The following is a 22,591-nucleotide window of genomic DNA, read 5'->3' as shown; positions in this document are numbered from 1 at the left end:
TATGCGTATCATTGCATTTCTCCTCTCTTCAGTCGTGTGGCGGCTCTGGTGGCAGCACTGATCTGTGGCGGCCCCTCCGGAGCCTGAGTCTGCTGCCTCCCTGCCGGGGAGCGAGGAACATGCTGCTGCTCTCTGATGGACATGTTCAGAACCAGCCTCTGACCCTACAGCTGGTCCGAGAAAACTCCTGCCACACGCGCCTCTTCACCTGCGGACTCAGGTCTGCCTTAAACACATCTCTGTATGTGTCTCCTTCACTTACACTGAGTTTCTGAACGCACAGTTTGATTGTGTTTGTGTTTGTCTAGCTTGACAGCTAATCGTCATATGCTCAGAGCTTTGGCTCAGGCAGGTGGAGGAACATATGAATTTTTTGACACAAAGTCGAAACACACTTGGGCAGAAAAGGTGAATCACACACATTATTGTATTGTTTTTAATAACTTAAACCTGTTAACTGTCGCAGTAATATCTTAGTCTGAACCTAAAGTAATCTTGACAAACTATATATCGTTTGAGTCAGAGAGCAAGTTCTGACCTTTACTTTGAAGTAGTGATGCACATATTAAATCATGAAAAATCAGTAAAAACCTAAAAAAAAGAAATATATAATTCATATTAAAAAAATTACATTTTATATTTTCATTAACTTTTTGGTAATGGTTTTTTTTTTTCACTTCTACAATAATCTTCCAAGTGTCTTCTTTCAAAAGAGAACAAACTTAAGTCTGTGCTCCAAAGCATTCACAATTTATAACAATTCAAGTTGGAAATGTCATTTTAATGTCTATGCTCAAAAAGTGCAACTGACAGTTAACAGGTTAAAAGGAAGCATTATGCTTGCAATATGGGCCAGGCTTGAGTTGAGGAGCTTTGTGGGTAATTTCAGGTGCACGCTCAGGTTCAGCGTATGGAGTCTCCAGGCTGCAGATCAGTGGCAGTGAAGTGGCAGCAGTTTAATCCCAGAGCGCCGCCTCCTGTTCAAGCCCCCTCACAGCTTCACGCTCTCTTCAGTGACTGTCACACTCTCGTATACGGACTTGTGCCACACTGCACTCAGGTAGACAGGCTTTACTTTAAAACTGCATTGTTACTTGTTATTAGGAATGGGTCATATATTGAATATTTGCAATAAAAATTAGGCAATATCATGAATGTAGTGGAAATTTTACTATACCAAGCTAACGGTCAACTATCAAGATTTATTGTGTAATATTTACTCATTTAGGCCACACTGTTTGGTGATTTGAGTGGACAAGAGATCAAAGCAATGGTGTCCACCACAGAACTACAAAAGACAAAGGGAACTGTGAGAAAAACATCTTAAATACTTCATATAATGTGAAACCTTATCAGTTATTTATCACGCGTTTGAAGAATTGTGTGTGTGTTTCTGTGTAGTTCCTTCACAAGTTAACAGCAAGAGCGATCATCAGAGACTATGAAGATGGCATTCTAGCTAACAGTGAGGCAGAACACGAGGTACAATATTTGGCTGCGTGATGATGCTTTTTATGTTACTGGCAGAAGAAGTTGACCTGCTGTCTTTTATCTCTCTTCTATCAGGGGAAGAAAGCAGAGCTGAAGTCCTACATCATTGAGCTCAGTAAAGAGTTCTCCATCTTGTCCCAGTTCACAAGCTTTGTCGCCATTGAAGAGAGGGTATGATTACTGCTAATTTAAGGATTGTCTGTTTAGGTCACTGAGGCTAAACATAATGAAAATGTAAAGATCCAGTTTCAGAATCTGTATCGAGTAGCTTGCGATCCTCAGAAATACAACATTTGCAGCTCGGGTAGTGGTTGGACGACTGACGCTGGCTCTTAATCACCAAAGTGTATAATTAAACCTTTAAAAATATTGTGTGGTAGCTAGGTAGTCAAGCCATTATAATAAATCAGAATCAGAAAGAGCTTTATTGCCAAGTTTGTTTGCACATACAAGGAATTTGTTTTACAAGGAAATAGTTCACACATAAATAAATTGTCTAAAGGGGTCATAAGACATTGCTAAACAGAACATTATTTAGTGTAATGCAATGTTTTTATGCGGTTTAAGGTTAAAAAACACATTTTTTTCCACATACTGTACATTATTGTTACTCCTCTATGCTCCGCCTTTCTAAAACGCGTTGATTTTTACAAAGCTCATCGTTCTGAGAAGCGAGGCGTGCTCTGATTGGCCAGCTGTCCAGTGCGTTGTGATTGGACCGAATACCTCAAGCGTGAGACAGAAATGCTATGCCCCTCAGCATATTGTGAGGGGCATAGCACAAAACACAAAACAAACGTGACGACACAAAAACAATAAAACCCATTATAATCGAAGCATTTGTTGCATCCAATGAGGACATAATTACTGATTATAATGACTTATACTGTCTTTTTACGCGTAAACATTACCATGTCTGCATTTGTGACTGGAGAAATGCCAAACAAGCACTACTCTACACTGCTCAAAACTCGCGTTTGAATCGTCAGTGGCAAATTATTTAAATAAGAAAACATACTTACAGGCTGAGTCAGAAGCACCAGACTGTCCTTGTAAAGTTGGAATTGCCCCACTTTATAGAAACAGTCTTTGAGTAAGCCAGCATTGTAGGCTGCTCTCCCAGGTTCAGGAAACAGTCATCCATTAAATGCGCTGCACACACTCTAATATTTGGGTTAAACTGTCCTGGAACAGTGTTGTAAATACAACTTAACCACTGATTTCTAGTTGTGTCCTCTTTTTGAAGCCCAAACAAAGTAGTTTCAGTTTCACAATGAAACACAGCGTCTCCAGAACCTGGCGCCGGCGGCACCATCTCCCCACACAGTGACGTAGACATGTGGGGCGTGTTTGAATGAGGCATTTTAGGGGGGCGTTGTCGAGTCTTAACTTTTATAAAGATCTCTTTGGTTTTGAGACTTTAGTCTTTGCAACTTCAGGGATCTTATCTACGCACAAACAGCTTGTAACACTCCAAAGAGAAAGCAAAACTTGAAATCACATCATATGACCCCTTTAAGATTGATAATAAAGAAAAAATAAACATCTGGACACACAGGGAATCACTTTTTTCACAAAAAGGCAGAATTTAAGTAAAAGATGCCATGAATTATTTTTTTTATGTCATGAATTAATTTCTGTAAATAGAGGGTATGCATTGATGTCACTTTCCCACCGGAAAACGCAGTAGCCCCTTACTGCAGAACAAAGATCCAGGGAGGGGGTTGGATCCACATCTAGGGGGCGGAGATTGGTTGGTTTAGGGGATCATGGGGTGGAGATGGGTAGGTTTAGGTATATGTAAGGTGGGAGGAGTTGATCTGGATCCAACCTCAGCCCCTGGATTTTGTGTTCTGCAGTGAGGACCATCTTGGAAAATGCCCCCTCAGCCGGACTGAGTGGCAAAAGAGCCTGCTGCGTGACAGGATTTAACAGGGAAGCTGCGAAAACAGGAGTAAAAGCATAATCAGTTTAAACTAAAGGCTGTCGGACTCGATATAGTGTTCCTTATATGTGCCTGATTTCGATGCTTGGGAAATACATAAAGCAAATTTGCCTGTGAACGCATTTTGTAAATACAAAATAGGTTGGTCTAAATTAGGGTGATTTACTAATATCAATGTTTTATATATATATATATATATCCATCATATCCAGCCCAAAAACTTTTTTTATCAGTGTTTATTAAAAAACATCCAGTTATGCAGAATATAAGATAACGTGACGTCTCGTGCATAAACTGAGTTTACCAGCTAATGCCCTCATGTGCTCTTTGCAGGAGCAGAATGAGCTTGACACTGGATTCACAGATATTCCTGAAATCATATCAGGGGAGGATGTGGATATTTTGCCATATATGGGCTGGACTGACGAGAAGCTGAAGTCTGCGCATATTATTGCTGCTGAGGATGACGATGTATCGGTAACAACAAAAGGGTCTATTACAGCCGTTATGTAATGCAGTGATAAAAGTTGACATTATTCAGTATTCAGCTCTTCACAGAGTTCCTACACGGTTTGAAAAAGTATGGAATTTGATTTAATTAATTTCCAGGTCTGGAAAAAAGAAAGCAGAGTATGGACAAATATTTGCATTTCCAAACTTTTGCCCCTATTTAGTTTTTTTTTCATGATAGAAAATGAATCATTTAATGAAAATAAGTGTATCATGGCAGCTGTTTAGTGATTATTTAGTGATTGTCAAACATGACTGTTGCACTTGGTGCAAGGTGCACTTTTTCATTTTGCATTTTGGGTTTCTTGTCACGATATTCTTTGTACCATATGACATGGCCTTAAGGACCTTTGCAAAAATAAGAATATACAGACTTTTGTGCATGCACAAGAAACCATTAAACTTAGCATATAGGACATTGCACACTGAGCCACCAATTGTGCCATCAGGCATTACAGTGTGGTTTCTGCCGCCACAGAATATACGTTAAAGAGACCTAAGGCCTTGAAATATGACATACTGCCCTAAGCCACATCTTGAACACTTTTTTACAATACCAGTCTTTTTCTTATATACACACAGCCATATTATGCCATCAGCCCATTTCATGTCATGGTTTTTCTGTCGCCACAGAGGCTAAATTGGACATTATGCCTTGATATTAGAGGTACTACCATAAGGAAAGCCAAATTTTGCTTTTTGAAATTGGTTCTGTATGAACCATTTGTGACCCTGGAACACAAAACCAGTCTTAAAGGGATACACCACACCAAAACGCTAATTTTTTCATTAACCACTTACCCCCATGTCATTCCAAACCCGTAAAAGCTTTGTTCATCCTCGGAACACAATTTAAGATATTTTGGATGAAAACCGGGAGGCTTGTGACTGTCCCATTGACTGCATAGTAAATTACACTGTCAAGGCACAGAAAAGTATAAAAAACATTGTCAAAATAGTCCATCTGCCATCAGTGGTTCAATCTGAATTTAATGAAGCGATGAGAATACTTTTTGTACGCAAAGAAAATAAAAATAACAACATTTATTCAACAATTCGTCTCCTCTCTGTAGCGCCATTTTGGAGAGAATCCGATGGGCGCAAAGTGTGTACGCTATTTTCTGTCATCAGTAACGCATGGATACGTATTGTATGTTTATTTATGCTTTGATTTGAACGGAAACAGCGTATACATGCATTACTGATGACAGAGAATAGCGTATGCACTTTGCTATTTGTTTTTTTGATTAATGACAAAATTAGCATTTTGGGGTGGAGTATCCCTTTAAGTCATTGGGGTATATTTGTAGCAATAGCCAAAAATACATTGTATTGGTCAAAAATATAGATTTGTCTTTTATGCCAAAAATCATTAGGATATTAAGATCATGTTCCATGAAGATATTTAGTAAAGTTCCTACCGTAAATATATCAAAACTTCATTTTTATTAGTAATATGCATTGCTAAGAACTTCATTTGAACAACTTTAAAGGAGATTTTCTCAATATTTAGATTTTTTTGCTCCCTCAGATTCCAGATTTTCAAATAGTTGTATCTCAGACAAATATTGTCCGATCCTAAAAACCATACATCAATGGAAGGATTATTTAGAAAAATTTACCCTTATGATTGGTTTTGTGGTCCAGGGTCACATTTATGTTAAAAATGGGCTGAAAATCTACTGAGAGGTTTGGAAATTTGAGTCTGGAAAAGTATGGAATTTTGAAATGGAAAATGTGTAGGAACCATGTCTTCGGTATTCACAACACTGATTTAGTTTTTTGTTCTGTATTTTTATTCAGATGGAGTCGGAGGGCTCCGCACCTGAAGAACTCTTGTGTTCTGCTCGTGAAGCAGCCGATTTTGATGATGGCTATGGATTTATTAATGATTTTATAGGAGAACCATCTGCAGCTCGCCCTTCTCTATCTAGCTCCAGTAGCCCCTGGTGTCCTTCACGTTTTGAAGGTATCAACAATGCTGACTGTTGCTATATTAAAACTAAACTGGTTGCAAATGTAAAGGGTGGAATGTTTCCCCTTCAGCTAAATTCATTAATGGAAGCTTCTAGTCTTAAACCCTTTTGTCTACAGGAGAAGTCAGCTAACAGACTTTCTCCTCCTCCTCCTCCTCCTTTTTGTGCCTTCATGAGAGAAAGCCTTCCCCCTCCAGGTGCCTCCCAGATTGATACCTCAGTGCATGATCTCCTTGACCTTTCCTGTAACTATGAGGCAGAGGAATCTCACACCTTAGATTGCAGCCTTGATTCCCAGCCAGGCATGACTCCTGTAGGTTCCTCAGTGGATGCTCTTCGTCCTCATCTCATTCGTGATCTTCGTCACGATTTAATGGAATCTCTCTCTATGCGTCGCAGTCCTTCTGCCGCCCAGCTTTCCTCTGCCACAGTGTTCGCCTCCAAGCTTTACGCCTCAACTCCTCCTTTCTGTGCAGATCCTCCTCATTTGGCATCTCAGCAATTCATGTCCGTGACTCCCAGGCCTGCTCCTCCTCCAACTCTTTTTGGCAGTGTGGGTGCATCTGGTTTTGGGAGGAGCGGGGCTGCTGCCCCCATTGTCTTTGATCAACCTGCGGTGTCTGCACCACCCTCTGTCCCTGTATCTGGTGGCTTTGGTGGTTTCCTCCGAAGTACGAATGAGCCTTTGGGTTTTGGTTCCTCAGTCACTGGACTCTTAGGAGCATCTCTGCAACCCCAACAACAACTACAACAACAACAACTACAACAGAATTTACCCGCTGTGACTTCTGAAGCTGGTAAGTTGACTTAAGCTCTATTCAGACGGCATTAGTTTTAGAAGGGTAGATGGAGTAATGTAATTTTTACCTCAGGTCGTCTGTAATATTAATGGCCAATTCACACGGGATAAGAATTCTCTGTAAAACTACCAGAAGTGGGAGGGGTAACTCGATTTGCGCTCCGCAGTGTTAATTTCGTCAACGAAGACTACGACGAAAAATATTCGTTAACGAACCTTTTTTCTCTGACTAAGACGAGACGTAGACGAGCTAAAACTAATATCTGATAATAAAAACGACAAAATAAAAAAATGACAATTTATGCTGCGTCTTCGTTAACAAGACGAGGCGGGACTAGAATGTTATTTGAGGACTACCGGACATTCAAAATACATCCTATAGGCTAAGTTAACTGTCTTGTCTTTCAAAATGTGCATCCCTGTCATTGGACTACAGTCAGATGAGGGGCATTCGCATATTTAGTCTCAGTATGGCAGCCACAGTGGACGGATAGGCTACCAAAATGCAAACTAACGATCTGAAACAATGGCCTCACCACCTGATGGGTTAGGGATAGAGTGACCAGACATCCCGTTTTCCCGGGAGTCACAATTCGTTGTCGATTAAGTTCTCATACAACGCGCGTTCAGTTCTCAGCGCTCAAATACACACACACAGCAGTCCACATGTCTATAGTGTGTAGAGTATCTCATGTAAATACAGTCGGTTATGGCTTAAGTGAACGTAAACAGGTGGGTGAAAACTGAATGTGTCAGAGAGACATGTTCACAAGTCTCTGAGGTCCAAGTCAAGTCTCAAGTCTTTGAGGTCAAGTCTAAGTCAAGTCCCAAGTCTTTAAAGCGGAGTCCAAGTCAAGTCTCAAGTCTTTGTTCTATTTATTAGCAACAGTTCTTTCAGCTAGTTATTGAGGCTAAATCAGTTTTAAACAGGGGTGGATTTGGAGAATTGGGGGCCCCAGACAAATATAGGAATGGGAATACATTTGCACACATTTACCTAGATCGACCTTGAGGTTTCTTTTTTTGTCGTGATGCTTGCTGCTGCACAGTGGTGTCCAATGTCTCTACATTTTTCATGTACATGTTATAATGGGATTCTTTCATTTACATTTTCACATTGGTCTGAACAAAAACTGCAGACTGGATTATTGAAAATGCACATTCATTCTCTGCCAGTAGGAGGTGCTTTTGGAACGTCAGAAATATAGAGGTTTCCCTTGTAACAGCTGCAAACAAAGCAGCACTCAGCCCATAAAGGATACTTTATCAGGTAAAATGAAAATGAAAATTTTTATCTGTTCTAAATGTACCTTAAATTAATACTTGTAATACTCTAATCAACATGGGCATGGACAAATATGGATGCTTTATGCAATATATGTGCATTATTAGTGAAACCATAGTTAATATACATAAAGCATGAAGAGTAGGCATTTTTTCATAGGTCATAGATGTTTTTCAGAACTTGTTCATGTCTATGTTCTGTCGCCTCTGGCTTGCTCAGTTGGGGACACTTAATTTCTAGCGATTATCATCAATTTGATTTCACAGATACTATTTAAACTAAACTGAGCTAGACAATGACATCACTGAACTCAATAATGAATTGCCTTTAACTGAAAATTGAGTGTTTAATCTTATTATTATACATTACTGACACTCTATCCTCCAATTTGATACTTTTAAGCGCTTTGACACAATCTGTATTGTTAAAAGCACTACGTATATAAATAAAGGTGACTTGACTTGACTTGACTAATAGACATATGAAAAAAAGAACATAGAAATACCAGGTCCTTATTACTTCTCTTTCTTTGCACTGAGCAATTTACTTACACAAACCTGTTTACATTTTCTCAGGACAGGGCAGCTCACTTCTTCTGAACATGCAAAATGTACATTTATTATTAGATTGCCAATATTTGATGCAGCTAAATTCTCAATAAAACTCTTTTCATTGGTATATTTTTCTGTTGTCAGACAACGGGATGAATATGAAATAGTGATTTGAAAGCGACCCATTAAGACTACATAACCAGTTCTCCCTTCCAAGATGTTAATCTGCGCAAAAATCTTGATTTATAATCTTGCCGTCATCTGATAAAATCAAATAGGCTACACATAAGATAATACTGTGCTGGGAGGGGCCATCTTCAGTTCACTTAGTTTTGTCGTGGCCACAACATATTAAGTCGTGGGAACGTGAATTTCTATAATAATTAATATAATAATTTCTTCATTCAAAATAAAATATTAATGAATCCCTGATAATCCCGGGTTGCTATGGTCACGTAGGTTTGTTTACACATTAAACTTGTTACCAGGAGAAAAATGTCGTTCCCTAACATAACATCTTGAGGCCACGATGTCGTTACCTCGACAAAACGAGGTGAACCGAAGACGGCCCCTCCCGGGCACCGTAAGATAAAGACAATAGCTATACTGTGATTTCGGCTATACTTGCATGTAAAATTAGAGAAGCAACACATCTGTGTTTTAACTGAAAGCACAGCTCCTTTCAGCCGCTCGCTGAACAGACGCAGAGAGAGGTGTGTGTGCGCGCTGGGAAAGAGAGACCACCCGCTCGTGCGGCAGTCCGCTTCAGATGCATAATATTTTCATTTGCTACAAGCAGGATACACAAGCACGTTCAACTTGGACACGCAGACGTTGTCGTGGTAATTAACACCATAAACAGCAACTGTTCTCATGTCCGCGCTTAATGCGCATCTCGTATATGAAAAGCATTTTAGGGGGCCCTTGGCTTTTGGGGGCCCAAGGCAGTCGCCTAACGGGTAAGTCCGCCCCTGGTTTTGAAATACTGAATACTACAAAATTTAAGACAAATTAGAAATGAAAAGGTGTCCATTTATTAATTGTCAGATAAAATGCTGCACATTTCAAAATTGAAATATGTCAAACAACAAAACCAAATTTTAAAACAAACCCCAATTAATCAAATTAATTACACAAATGAAATAAATCTCATATAAGCAAACTAAGGCTTTGTCTGTACTCTTTTTCAATTTAAAATTAGAGGCAACCACTGTATTTTAAACACAAATCCCAACAAAGAGATACATACAGCATGAGCAGTTTTTTGTATAATTATAGCATTATAATTTGTATAATTTCGAAATTTGAAGCAAAAACAAAATGGTCTGCCTTTAATTTTTTTAAACTATTCTACATAAAACATCTGTACAGGCTGAATTAATGCAGATTCACACTCTGCCAGCAGGTGGCGCTTGAACAGCAATTAAACATAATTTTCTTGGTTGCGTCGCTAGACCCCTTTTACTGGGGCACGTGCCCCATTATAAATCTATTGTGCCCGAGTATAAATCTCAAGTTTAAGTTTGAACAATTTACTTTATTTGTCAGTGTATTCATTTACAATGATAATCGCGGAAAAAGAAAAAAAACTGGTCTATATGCAACGCAGTAATCTAATCCATGCTTGTAAAAGTGACGTAGTTGCGCACTTTACTCGAAAACACAAACTCATGCCGTCCTTTTGCGCAGAAATGCCTCCATCGCGATATGATTGGATATAATCGGTTATGATTGAATGTGATTGGTTCATGCAATAAATCCCGCCTCTTGTTTTCATGAGAGCTCTCAGCCTGAATGAAGGAAATATTGACTAAATATTAAGTAAACAACTCACCCACTTAGATATATCACTGCTATGTCACGTCAAAATAAAACTTGAAATGGCCTGAAAATGTGATGACCGTGTCAGTAAGCATTCAACTTGATGAAATGAAAGATGTATCTTCGTGTCTGTGACAGTGTTTACAGGGCTTTCATGACGATGACTTGAAAATAAGTTGACTATTAAAAAGAACAGCTGAACTGTTTAAAAATGGAGTGTCTATTATACTAAGTGCAAATCGGCTGCAATTGTCGGCAGAAGTTATTTACACTAACTCCGCCCATCAATGTAATGTTATTATAAAAAGACGACTGTTCTTTAACAAGTCCAGTGGCGGAGATAGTAAAACCCGTGCCGAAGTCATTTTTGATCCGATCGTCCCGGGTTCGATTCCGCCCTTTATCAAACCTTTTTTTTGGCTTATATTGTCCCATTTAATCATTTGAATTCAAATTATAATATACACTCAATGTTATTATTGCATACTGTTTTATAATGTTCTACAATTCTAAGGTGCAGATAATTGCCACTATTTGGAATTAGTATAAATAGCAGAAAATCCTGCTATTTTAACATAGTGTAAATATAATCTATAGTTATTTGCACTTAGTGTGAATAGCATATCGCTAAGAAAATACTGACCAAGAAAATACCATACTATTAATCTAACGAAGATTAATAAATGCTGTAGAAGTGTTGATGGAAAAAATTGATCGCAACGGCCATTAATCGGCTGTCGGTGAACATGTCAAACCAGCGATCTAGACAACCGATTTTAGCCTAGGATTATAGGAATCTTTTAGGATGTTCAAAATTTGTCTCAGACGACCAAATCGTGGCCAAAATCGCACAGTGTGAGCCGGGCTTAAGTCACAGACTCGAGTTTCCATCTCTGTATTACATGCATCCGTCTTAAAGGGACAGCATTCCTAATTAAATACCTATCTGTGTCATTAATGTTAACCAACAAAAGATGTTAAATAAATGTATACTTGTTAAGTAAACCTACTGTATCTGAACAATTCTTTTAATTTGTCTCTCTACCAAAAACTGAAAATTAATCTCAGTTTTTCCCAAATTCAATCCTTGATTCAAATTTCTCATAAGCTTATTTGATTAGTATAGAGAGAATTAAAGACTATTTTTGTTTGATACTACATATTAAAAGGCTACCAAAATAAATGTTGGTAACTGCAGTTTGACAAAAATGCAATGACTTTTCGTCGACTAAAACTAGACTAAATCTATGAAAGACTCAAATGACTAAAATGTGACTAAGACTATTAAGCATTTTTGTCTCAAGTTAAAGACTAAGACTAAATCAAAATACCTGTAAAAAATTAACACTGTTCTCATTGATGAGCTTCAATATCTGATCAATGTTCAGATGGTTTAAAAACATTTGTAAAACATATGTCTCATTTGTTATTACGCTGGAACCGTATGTTTGCCACCAAGCTTTACGCCCCAACTCCTCCTGTCTGTGCAGATCTTCCTCATCCTCCTCGTCTGGCATCTCAGCAATTCATGTCCGTGACTCCCAGGCCTGCTCCTCCTCCAACTCTTTTTGGCAGTGTGGGTGCATCTGCTTTTGGGAGGAGCGGGGCTGCTGCCCCCATTGTCTTTGATCAACCTGCGATGTCTGCACCACCCTCTGTCCCTGTATCTGGTGGCTTTGGTGGTTTCCTCCGAAGTACGAATGAGCCTTTGGGTTTTGGTTCCTCAGCCACTGGACTCTTAGGAGCATCTCTGCAACCGCAACAACAATTACGACTACAGAGAATAGCCACTCTGACTTCTGAAGCTGGTAAGTTGACTTAAGCTCTATTCAGACGGGATTAGTTTTAGAAGGGTAGATGGAGTAATGTAATTTTTACCTCAGGTCGTCTGTAATATTAATGGCCAATTCACACGGGATAAGAATTCTCTGTAAAACTACCAGAAGTGGGAGGGGTAACTTGAATTGCGCTCCGTTGTCACCTGCTTGTCGTCATGTGCGTCATGTACTTTGCTTCCTGATATCCTCGTTCGTTAATTTTATTAACGCACAATTAACGCAGGACAATCAACGCTGTTTGACCCGTAGCCTGGCCCGTAGTTGGAGAAATGGAGATGCACAGTGTTGCCAACTTAGCAACTTTGCAGACCCCTTTAGCGACTTTTTTGTGCATTTTTGTGTAGATTAATATCTTGGAAGGGAGAGCTGGTTATGTAGTCTTAATGGGTTGCATTTCAGTCACTATTTCACATTCATTCCGTTGTCTGACAACAGAAAAAGTCAAATATATATCAGTGAAAACAGTTTGAACAGGGGCAATCTTGGCCTAATGGATAGAGTTGGACTTGTAACCTGAAGGTCTGGCACGACATTCAGGTTATAAGTCCAACTCTCTATCCGTTAGGCCACAACTGCCCCCTTGTATTTTGATGCACTGTATTTAGCTGCATCAAAATACAGTGTGGCACAGAGAGGCAAACAAATCAGAAGTTCAGAAGAAGTGAGCTGCCCTGTCCTGCAAAAATGTAAACAGGTTTGTGTCAGTAAATTGCACAGTGCAAAGAAAGAGAAGTAACGGGAACCAGTTTTTTCTTTTTTTCATGTGTCTAATAGACATGAACAAGTTCTTTGATATGGTTTCAATAATAATAAACATACATTTGCATAAAGCATCCATATATGTACATGCCCATGTTGATTAGAGTATTAAAAACCTAAAAAAGTATTAATTTAAGGTACATTTAGAACAAATAAAAATATGCTCATGACAATCATGCGATTAATCACAATTATATATTTTAATCGATTGGCAGCCCTAATATATATATATATATATATATATATATATATATATATATATATATATATATATATATATATATATATATATATATATATATATATATATATATATATATATATATATATATATATATATAAAAAATATACAGGGTTTGAAATAAACACCCGCCAAATGCAGGTAAAAATCAGCTGTGGCAGGTAATGCTAGCCAATTTGCCGGGTTACTTTTCATAATTTATGTTCACTCATTAATTTCTTGGGGAAGTTCATCAGTGTTGCCAGATTGGAAATGTCCAAGTATCGTACCAGAAAATCAAAATGATCGTATTTGGAAGAAAACTATCATAGTCAAACGTACAAAATACAGCTATTTATCTACCAACAACTTTTTATTTGTTTAATTATCGTACATTACGGGATTTTCTTTTTCATTATTGATCATATATTGTATAGAGTTCAAAAGTGTCATGCAAATACGATAATTATCGAATGTCTGGCAACACTGAAGTTCATGCAAGCCAAATCTGCGCAGGTTTAGTGCAAATACTGAACTTGTGAGACATCATGACATTATCGAGTATATTGCTAAAACCAAACAAAACACACCTACTGAGGCACGCATACGCGACGTGAAGTCTGGTTCCACCAACCTAATGCACGGCCACATTTAGTGTGTGTTCTTTCACTGCATGATTCAGTCTATTAACATGCATTAAGAATGATCACAGACTTCAAGATAAGGGGGCAGAAAATGTATACATTTATATCAATTCATATAGTTAATCAATGTCACACGAAGAGTGCTGTTTTCTTTTTCTTAAAAAATCAGCATGGCTGCAAATGTGATACTGTTTATTTAACTCTTGTTAATATCAAGATACTTATGTTAAGACACCATATTGACTGTTTTTGTGCTATTTCGATAAAAATATTTCCAAACAGTCGCAGCACTGTTTTGTGTCTCTAAACAACATGACGGTGTTTCGTTCCTGAATGAATCAACCGTTTAAATGATTCAGTTCAATTGCAATTACTCTCATCCGTCTTTCAGATGAGACGTTAAACCGAGGTCCTGACTCTCTGTGGTCATTAAAAATCCCAGGATGTCTTTCGAAAAGAGTAGAGGTGTGACCTCGGCATCCTGGCCAAATTTGCCCATTGGCCTCTGACCATCATGGCCTCCTAATCATCCCCTTACACTGATTGGCTTCATCACTCTGTCTCCTCTCCACCAGTAAGCTGGTGTGTGGTGGGCGTTCTGGCGCACTATGGCTGCCGTCGCATCATCCAGGTGGATGCTGCACACTGTTGGTGGACGAGGAGACACCACCCCTCACAATGTAGAGCGCTTTGAGTGCTTAGAGAAGCAGAAAAGCGCTATATAAATGTAATGAATTATTATTATTATTATTACTCACTTATTAACAGTGACTGGTGGTTTTAATTTCACATTTAAAGGATTTTTTCATTTTTAAAATAATTTCAAATATCAGTATTCAACATTTCATGTTTAAAATATCATGATTTATGCATTAGGTTAAGGCTCATGTCCCTCTAAGCTGCATGAACATATTCAACCTCTTCAAAGATGAATGTAATTGATACTGAATTCATTTGTTTAGTAACAGCCTAAATGTATTATTATTATAATTGAATTGACTGATTAAATGTAAGAATTTGACTCAAAAGATGATGCACACTTTTAGAAAAAAAAAAGACTTTATAAAGGTAAAAATGCCCATATAAGGTAAGAATCAATTTAAACTTAGTGGAAAAGGTTAATTTCTATCACAGCTGTGAACTGACCACCAAACAAAATATGAAGGATATCAGAAACTTTAGGAGTCAGCTGTCCACAAGCTAAGATATCAGCACAATAACACACTCAGCAAAATATTGTCTAATTATGTTTATTGATAAAATCTCAGAAAATATTGAGATTTTTTTTTGTTAATATTGCACACCTCTAGTACTGACACAAAATGATTTGCAGTAGTAGCTTTGTCACGGCCAGTGTAGACAGCCTCAAGATATTGGTTTATTTCAGTTTTGTTGTTTTTTTTTTTTGTCTAGTAGAAGTTATGAATGGCCGGTAACTTATAAATTTAGTAGCCAGATTGGCTGAAAAAGTTCATTTCAATCCCTGTATATATGTGTGTGTGTGTGTGTGTGTGTGTGTGTGTTATATATATATATATATACACACACACACACATTCAAACAGGTCGGGTTAAATAGGTAAAAATAGGTACTTCAATGGTAATAGGCACTTACCTATTCCATATCAGACGGGACTGAAATCACTGAGAAGCTCTGGTAATAATTACTTTTACCCCACCTCTCCATGTAAAACTAATCCCATCCGGATAGGGCTTTACATTGATGAGGTTTCATCTGTGATCAGTGTTGAGATGCAGTAAAAGCAGCTTTCTGTTGTCTGATTTTTCTCCTCTTTCTATCCTTTCTCTGATGAAGCTACACACAGTGCTGCTTCCTCCCCGGCTCCCCCTCTTCCTGCTCCTTCTGTTCTCTTTGGTCGACCTACACTTCCTGAGTTTGCTGTTGGCATGTCAAAAGCCATTGCATTTGTTGGCACTACTGGTGTCCTGCAAAAGGCAGCTGAGCCTGAACAGTTCTCTGCTTTCTCAGATTTTAGCTTTGGAGCATCTAAGCAACAACAAAAACACCCTGTGTTTTCAGCACCTGGTAAGTTGACTCACGTTAGGGCTTTTCACACTTGAAATTGTTAACCCTGGGTAAACCTAAACCCCGGATAAACGGAATCGTAATTATCGTAATCACGTTTCACACTGCTCATAATATACCTGGGTTTAACTGTTAATCCTGGGTATTCATTAACAGACGTTTCACACACTGTACATTCCTAAACCCTGGGTTAACCTTCTTATTTGCATATCTGCGGTGTCACTGTCGCTGATTGGACGAACAGCAGGCAACCTGTTTACACGGCATTTCTGCATCTTGCTAGTTATTAAAAAATTATGTCGCCGCGTAGATGTTTAACCCTTGTAAGCCTACTGAGACGCAAAAAGGCAAGAAAACAAAGATAAATGTCCAAGAGAAAGAAAACTTGTCCAATTTGTCTTGAATATTTTTTTCTGACCATAGTTGTAAAAATAATTCAGTCTCCTCGTCACTCCAGTTCACACGCTTTCCGTCATTTGACATTTCTTACTTTTGAAGTTCTTACTTTACGTTACTTTTCATTTTTTTTCACTACTGACCTGCTGCTGTTTACAACACGCGCGTTTCGTGACGTACGCCTCGCCGCTCAATTTCTGATTGGCTGTCTGTTGCCAAGCATCCAGCAGCAAAAAGCAAACACCGCTCCGTTTCACACTGAACAAACTTAGCACCGCAATACGGGTTTAACACCGCAAATGCCTCCGGAGCAGGGTTTCATAACCCCGGGTAAAATGCGCTGCTAACACCGCTTTCAAATTACAGGTGTGAAACGCGTCTTTACCCGGGGTTAAATGCGGTGTTTAGAACGTAGATAACCCGGGGTTAAGCATAGTGTGAAAAGCCCTATTGATGAGCTTCTATATCTGATCAATGTTCAGATGGTTTAAAAACATTTGTAAAACATATGTCTCATTTGTTATTACGCTGGAACCGTATGTTTGCCACCAAGCTTTACGCCCCAGCTCCTCCTGTCTGTGCAGATCTTCCTCATCCTCCTCGTCTGGCATCTCAGCAATTAATGTCCGTGACTCCCAGGCCTGCTCCTCCTCCAACTCTTTTTGGCAGTGTGGGTGCATCTGTTTTTGGGAGGAGCGGGGCTGCTGCCCCCATTGTCTTTGATCAACCTGCGGTGTCTGCACCACCCTCTGTCCCTGTATCTGGTGGCTTTGGTGGTTTCCTCCGAAGTACGAATGAGCCTTTGGGTTTTGGTTCCTTAGCCACTGGACTCTTAGGAGCATCTCTGCAACCCCAACAACAACTACAACAACAACAACAACTACAACAACAACTACAACAACAACAACTACAACAACAACAATTACGACTAGAGAGAATAACCGCTCTGACTTCTGAAGCTGGTAAATTGACTTAAGCTCTATTCAGACGGCATTAGTTTTAGAAGGGTAGATGGAGTAATGTAATTTTTACCTCAGGTCGTCTGTAATATTAATGGCCAATTCACACGGGATAAGAATTCTCTGTAAAACTACCAGAAGTGGGAGGGGTAACTTGAATTGTGCTCCACCGTCACCTGCATGTCGTCATGTGTACTTTGCTTCCTGATATCCTCGTTCGACTAGACCTAACTGTTTATATCCAGTCAATATGTAATAATTTAATTAGTAAATCGTTCTTGTGATATATATAGAGATATATATATATATATATACAGGGTTTGAAATGGCACTTTTCCACTGCATGGTACGGCACGGTACAGTTCAGTATGGCTCACTTTTGGGGGGTTTTCCCCTGGGTACAGCGCCAAAATGAACACCCGCCAAATCTGCGCAGGTTTAGCCCAAATACACATTAGTGCATCATGACATTACCGAGTATATTGCAAAAACCAAACAAAACACACCTACAGAGTGCACGCATACACTACGTGATGTAATCTGTTTAGACTAGAGCCCATGAGTATTAGAGTGTGTTCTTTCACTGCATGATTCAGTCTATTAATATGCATTAGCAATGATCACAGAATTCAAGATAAGGGGGCAGAAAATGTATATATTTATATCAGTTCATATAGTTAATCATCACTCAAAGAGTGCCGTTTTTTCTTAACAAATCAGCACGGTTACAAATGGGATATTGATTTTATATTACAGTTCAATAAACAATGTTAATATGAAGAGACTTACATTTTAGACACCATATTGGCTGTTTTTGCTCTATTTCCCCAACCAAAAAAATTCCAAACACAGCTACAGTGCTGTGTTGTGTCTTTGAACAACATGATAGTGTTTCATTCCCGAATTAATCAGCCGCTTAAATGATTCGGTTCAGTTGCAGTGACTCACTTATTAACAGTGACTTGCCGCCACCTACTGGCAGTTTTAATTTCACATTTAAAGTATCTTTTTAAATATCAGTATTCAACATTTCCTGTTTAAAATATCAAAATGTTATTTATGCATTTGTAACTGCAGGTTAAAGCTCATGTCCCTCTTAGCTGCATTAACGTGTGTAAATACATCTAAATGCCACTTCAGATGCAACTTCTGCAAAGATTAATTTTACTGATATGGAATTCATTTTAGTAACAACCTAATTGTATTATTATTATTATAATTGACTGATTAAATTTAAGAATTTGACTCCAAAGGTGATGTACACTTTTAGAAATATGGCTTTATAAAGGGAAAAATGCCCATAAAAGGTAAAAATCAATTTAAACTTATTGGAAAAGGTTAATTTCTATCACAGCTGTGAACTGACCACCACACAGAATATGAAGAACATCAGAAACTTTAGGAGTCAGCTGTCCATGGTAGTCCTTAAAGGGCACCTATTATGCCCCTTTTTACAAGATGTAATATTGGTCTTGGGTGTCCCCAGAATGTGTCTGTGAAGTTTCAGGCAAAAATACCCCACAGATCATTTATTATAACAGCTGGAAAATGTCATTTTTGGGTTGTGTCTAAAAACGTGAGCTGATTTGGAGTGTATGCAAATGAGCTGCATAGTCCCGTATACTTCTCTCTGCAGTCAGTGTTGCCAGATTGGGTGGGTTGGTGGGTTCCCACCCTATTGGGCGGTTTTGAATTTTATTGTGCGGGTAAATAGTGGCTTGGGCGGGTGGACAAAATTTGGGCTGGTTTTTGGTCAGTTTGGCGGTTTTCAAAACATATAAATTGTATAGGCTAATTGGTTACCAAACAAGCCCAAGTGTGCATATATAGCCTACTGCATGCATCCATTCAGTCATCACAACGTTACTAAACACTCACGCACACTGCAAAGACGACTGGTGCTGATGTTGACGTCGTGGCAGCACTTTTAGCCAATCACTAGGGATCAAGCAGACAGATGTGATGATTCATGAGCAACGGGTTTTTAGCGTGATAACCGATCTGATTCTGAATGTATAGCTGTAAGTGAGCATAATGCCTATATATAAGTTCAATGGTAAAGAGTGGAGAGTGTTTTAACTCTCAAAACGTGAATTACACCTGTTGAGGGAGATGACATGAAGGCTATATCACTGCAACTCCGAAATCAGCACAGTTCACTTATTTAATCAAAATCTATTTATATCTATACGATCCTGTCTTTTATCTTTTAAACGGTCCAGATTGGCATATCATTTAAAGCTGCTGGACTTGTTAGTTTTGACTGTGCAAATTTCTGTATTATGTTCAATATGAACTTCACGAAAGACTAATTATAGAACGACGCGAAAGTAAGAGCATTATTATTGTGGTTAAATTTTATTATTGTGGGATTATCATACAGAATGACACAGTTTTGACTGTCATGGTGTGTGCATGAACGACTGTGAATACCTATAATTACGTTGCTTATTCTGATCACTTATATTGGGCACTTTTTTGCATTTAAATTCTGACTGTTGACATTGAAAATGATGCATGTGTTTTCGAGGGTATGGGTTAATTTCTTGATTGTCGTTTTGACCGTGTCTGCTTGCATATTTTAATTGGTAGTTCTCTTTAACGTATTTGATCCATGGGAAATTTATCTAGCATTATATTTTATATTATTTTGTCATCGTTATTTCGTTATAAGGAGTTAAAAATGGCTCTTATCAACCTTGATTTATATTATATCACATTATTTTGACAGTTAAAATTTTGGGCGGTTTTTGGGTGGGTTTTTGTGTGCTTTTGGGCTGGAAATCGTCCTAAACCAAACACTGATCTCCATGATGGTAGTAGCATCATTTTATTTGATCCTCTGTGATTCTCAATAACAGCAGGTGTTCATCACTAATGTACAATCATCATTTAATTAGTCTCTTAATTATCTCATTATCTTTAACTCTTTGAGTTCTTGGGATTTGACTTGAGACTTGCTTGTGACTTGAAAGGAATGACTTGGTTCCTCCTCTGGTGAAATCAGCTGCTGAGTTCATGGGTGGAATAAACATATGGCAGGACTTTTACTTTCTGACCCCTGGACTATCCACCTCTGTCTGTAATATATCTGCTTGCTTTACACTCTTTGGTCACCAGGTTGTATTGTGAGCAAATTAAGCCTCCAGAAATGAACCCTTTTGTGAACCACTTGGCTGAAAAGCTTAAAGCTTCATGAAGCTTAATTTCACCATCACTAATAAAAACAGCCTCAGCACTAGTAATAGGGCCAAGAGCGTTCCTGAAGAAACAGGCAGCGTCTGAGATTTAGACTGCCTTAGACAGGCATGTGCCACTTTAAGCAGATAAAACCTGGGCCTGCAAGGCCGGAACATCCAATTTATAGAACCTGGCGAATGTGGTTGGTGAGAAAGTTGAACCTGGTCCAACTCCTGGTCCTCCTCAGAAGTAGGAAGTGCAGAGAGAATAATAATCTGGGCTCTAAACGGAGTGTAGAGCACTTTAGGGACATAACCATGCCTTGGTTTAGGGCGACCTTGGAGTCGTTAGGCCCAAACTTAAGACAGGTAGGGCTTATCGAGAGAGCCTGCAAGTCATCTACTCGCTTAACCGATGCTAACGCCAGCAGAGCTGTTTGGAGCGTCAGTGTTTTTAAACTCGCAGACTGTAATGGCTCAAAGGGGGAGCCTTTGAGGGCTCTCAGGACTGTGGGCAGATCCCGTATAGGGACTGTGGGGTGTCGAGACGGATGGAGCCTCCTGTATCCCCTCAAAAAACAGACAACTAGGTTGTTCAGCCCACTGATTGTCTGGCTATAGGAGTGTGATATGCTAACTTAGCTGCCACGTAGACCTTGAGCGTGGAAGGGGAGCACCCTTGTCCAACAACTCTTATAAATAGAACAATATCACCAATATGTCACATGTTATAGGTTCCTCACCACGGCTCACACACCAGGTGGAGAAAACCGACCATTTAAGGGCATAGAGGCGTCTTGTAGACCGGGCTGTAGCCTGTGAGATGGTATTTAGGACCTTCTCGGGGAGATCTATTCTGCCCTACAAAGGCAAAAGACTTTAACTCGCTGGAGTGTGAAACTGAGAAAAATGAGTTTAAAATTTTTTACTTGTCCAGCCAAATTAATTATAGGTAGGACACTGGAAATTTGGCAATTAGATGTTTTAGTAATGAAAATGATCTACATTAAAAAATTGTGAGCTCAGACTTGATTCGTACCACTATTTTTAAGTTAATGTACTCTGCCTTTGCATTGTCTGCAAAAAGTGAGAAGTCACACCAAGGCAAAAGACAATAACTTCCACATTATCAATATTTTGTTGCTGATCACCATTTATAAAATTGTTAAACCTGTATAAAATTTAGTGATCATGGGCTCATATAGGCTATTGCATATAGTAATGTGCCTAAATTATTTTATTTTATTTATTTTTATCATTACAAGCTGACTAAATGTTAAACGTGAGTGGATGCCGTTTTGCAACCAATTTATTTGCTATGCTCAGTAACGTAAAATAATGCTAATCATAGCATAATTGCTTATATTGACTTGAATGAAATAGCCTAACCTAAAAGAACGACTTGTGGATTTATGTGAACACCAGCAAGCAGGCATGCTTAGAAATGTGGACGATGAGTCGAAAACTGTCCCCTGGAGCGAAGTTCGCTGGCTGGGAGACAAAGAGCTCTTGGCGAAATTGATCCTGAGTCCCAGGCACTCCAAGTGACTGAGGAGGAGGGACCTGTGGGCTATTAGCTCAGACTCCGACTGCGCTAGAAAAGCCATTTGTCGAGGTAATTCAGGATATGGACTCCCATCTATCGCAGAGGGGAGAGGGTCTTCGAGATCAGCGAAGGGTAGATAGTTGTCGCTGAAGGAGAATTGATCTGATTTCCTATTGCCTGCTTATATAACCATTCTGGTGGGCTCTGGCGGGCTTTACCGCCATAGGCTCGTGCAGCACCATTGGTTTGTTTTTTATTCACTGCACAAACCAATGGCCGTGCAGTCACACTGCGTGATTGAAAAGGTCTTCAGTCCTCAGAGAAAAAGTAGTTTTTCCCCTTAGCGTCTAGCGACGCAGTACGAGTTCAGTATCAAAAGGGAACTACTTTTAAACAGAAAATGGCGCAATATTTACGTACATATTTACAGCTGGTCTATTCGGACGGGATTAGCATTACCTGAGGTAATTTCTCCAGACCTTTTTTCAGAAGGTAAAAGTCACCGTAATCTTTACTGACATTGTTCATAATGATTATTGAGATGGTGCATTCAGACGGGACTGAAATCACTGAGAAGCTCTGGTAATAATTACTTTTACCCCACCTCTCCATGTAAAACTAATCCC

At 38.9% G+C, this 22,591-nt stretch overlaps 1 protein-coding gene across 3 annotated transcripts in view; it reads left to right on the top strand.

Moving 5' to 3' along the window:
- LOC306875126 (protein mono-ADP-ribosyltransferase PARP4-like) overlaps positions 1-22,591 on the top strand; it is a 43,990-nt gene that overhangs the window by 17,741 nt on the left and 3,658 nt on the right. For 2 of the 3 annotated variants that reach the window (XM_079425537.1, XM_079425538.1), the window contains exons 24-34: positions 33-220; positions 309-408; positions 890-1,060; positions 1,229-1,309; positions 1,402-1,482; positions 1,567-1,662; positions 3,770-3,913; positions 5,750-6,719; positions 11,869-12,186; positions 15,655-15,885; positions 16,866-17,243. In XM_079425537.1, the coding sequence (XP_079281663.1) occupies positions 33-220; positions 309-408; positions 890-1,060; positions 1,229-1,309; positions 1,402-1,482; positions 1,567-1,662; positions 3,770-3,913; positions 5,750-6,719; positions 11,869-12,186; positions 15,655-15,885; positions 16,866-17,243 (2,758 nt within the window). The remainder of the gene's footprint in view (positions 1-32; positions 221-308; positions 409-889; positions 1,061-1,228; positions 1,310-1,401; positions 1,483-1,566; positions 1,663-3,769; positions 3,914-5,749; positions 6,720-11,868; positions 12,187-15,654; positions 15,886-16,865; positions 17,244-22,591) is intronic. The other variant, XM_079425539.1, reaches the window with a different exon arrangement.

Source organism: Barbus barbus (genome assembly GCF_936440315.1).
Source record: "Barbus barbus genome assembly, chromosome: 9".
Taxonomy (NCBI): Eukaryota; Metazoa; Chordata; class Actinopteri; order Cypriniformes; family Cyprinidae; genus Barbus; species Barbus barbus.
Note: the sequence above shows the minus strand (reverse complement) of the source record. Positions and strands in the feature narration are given on the sequence as shown.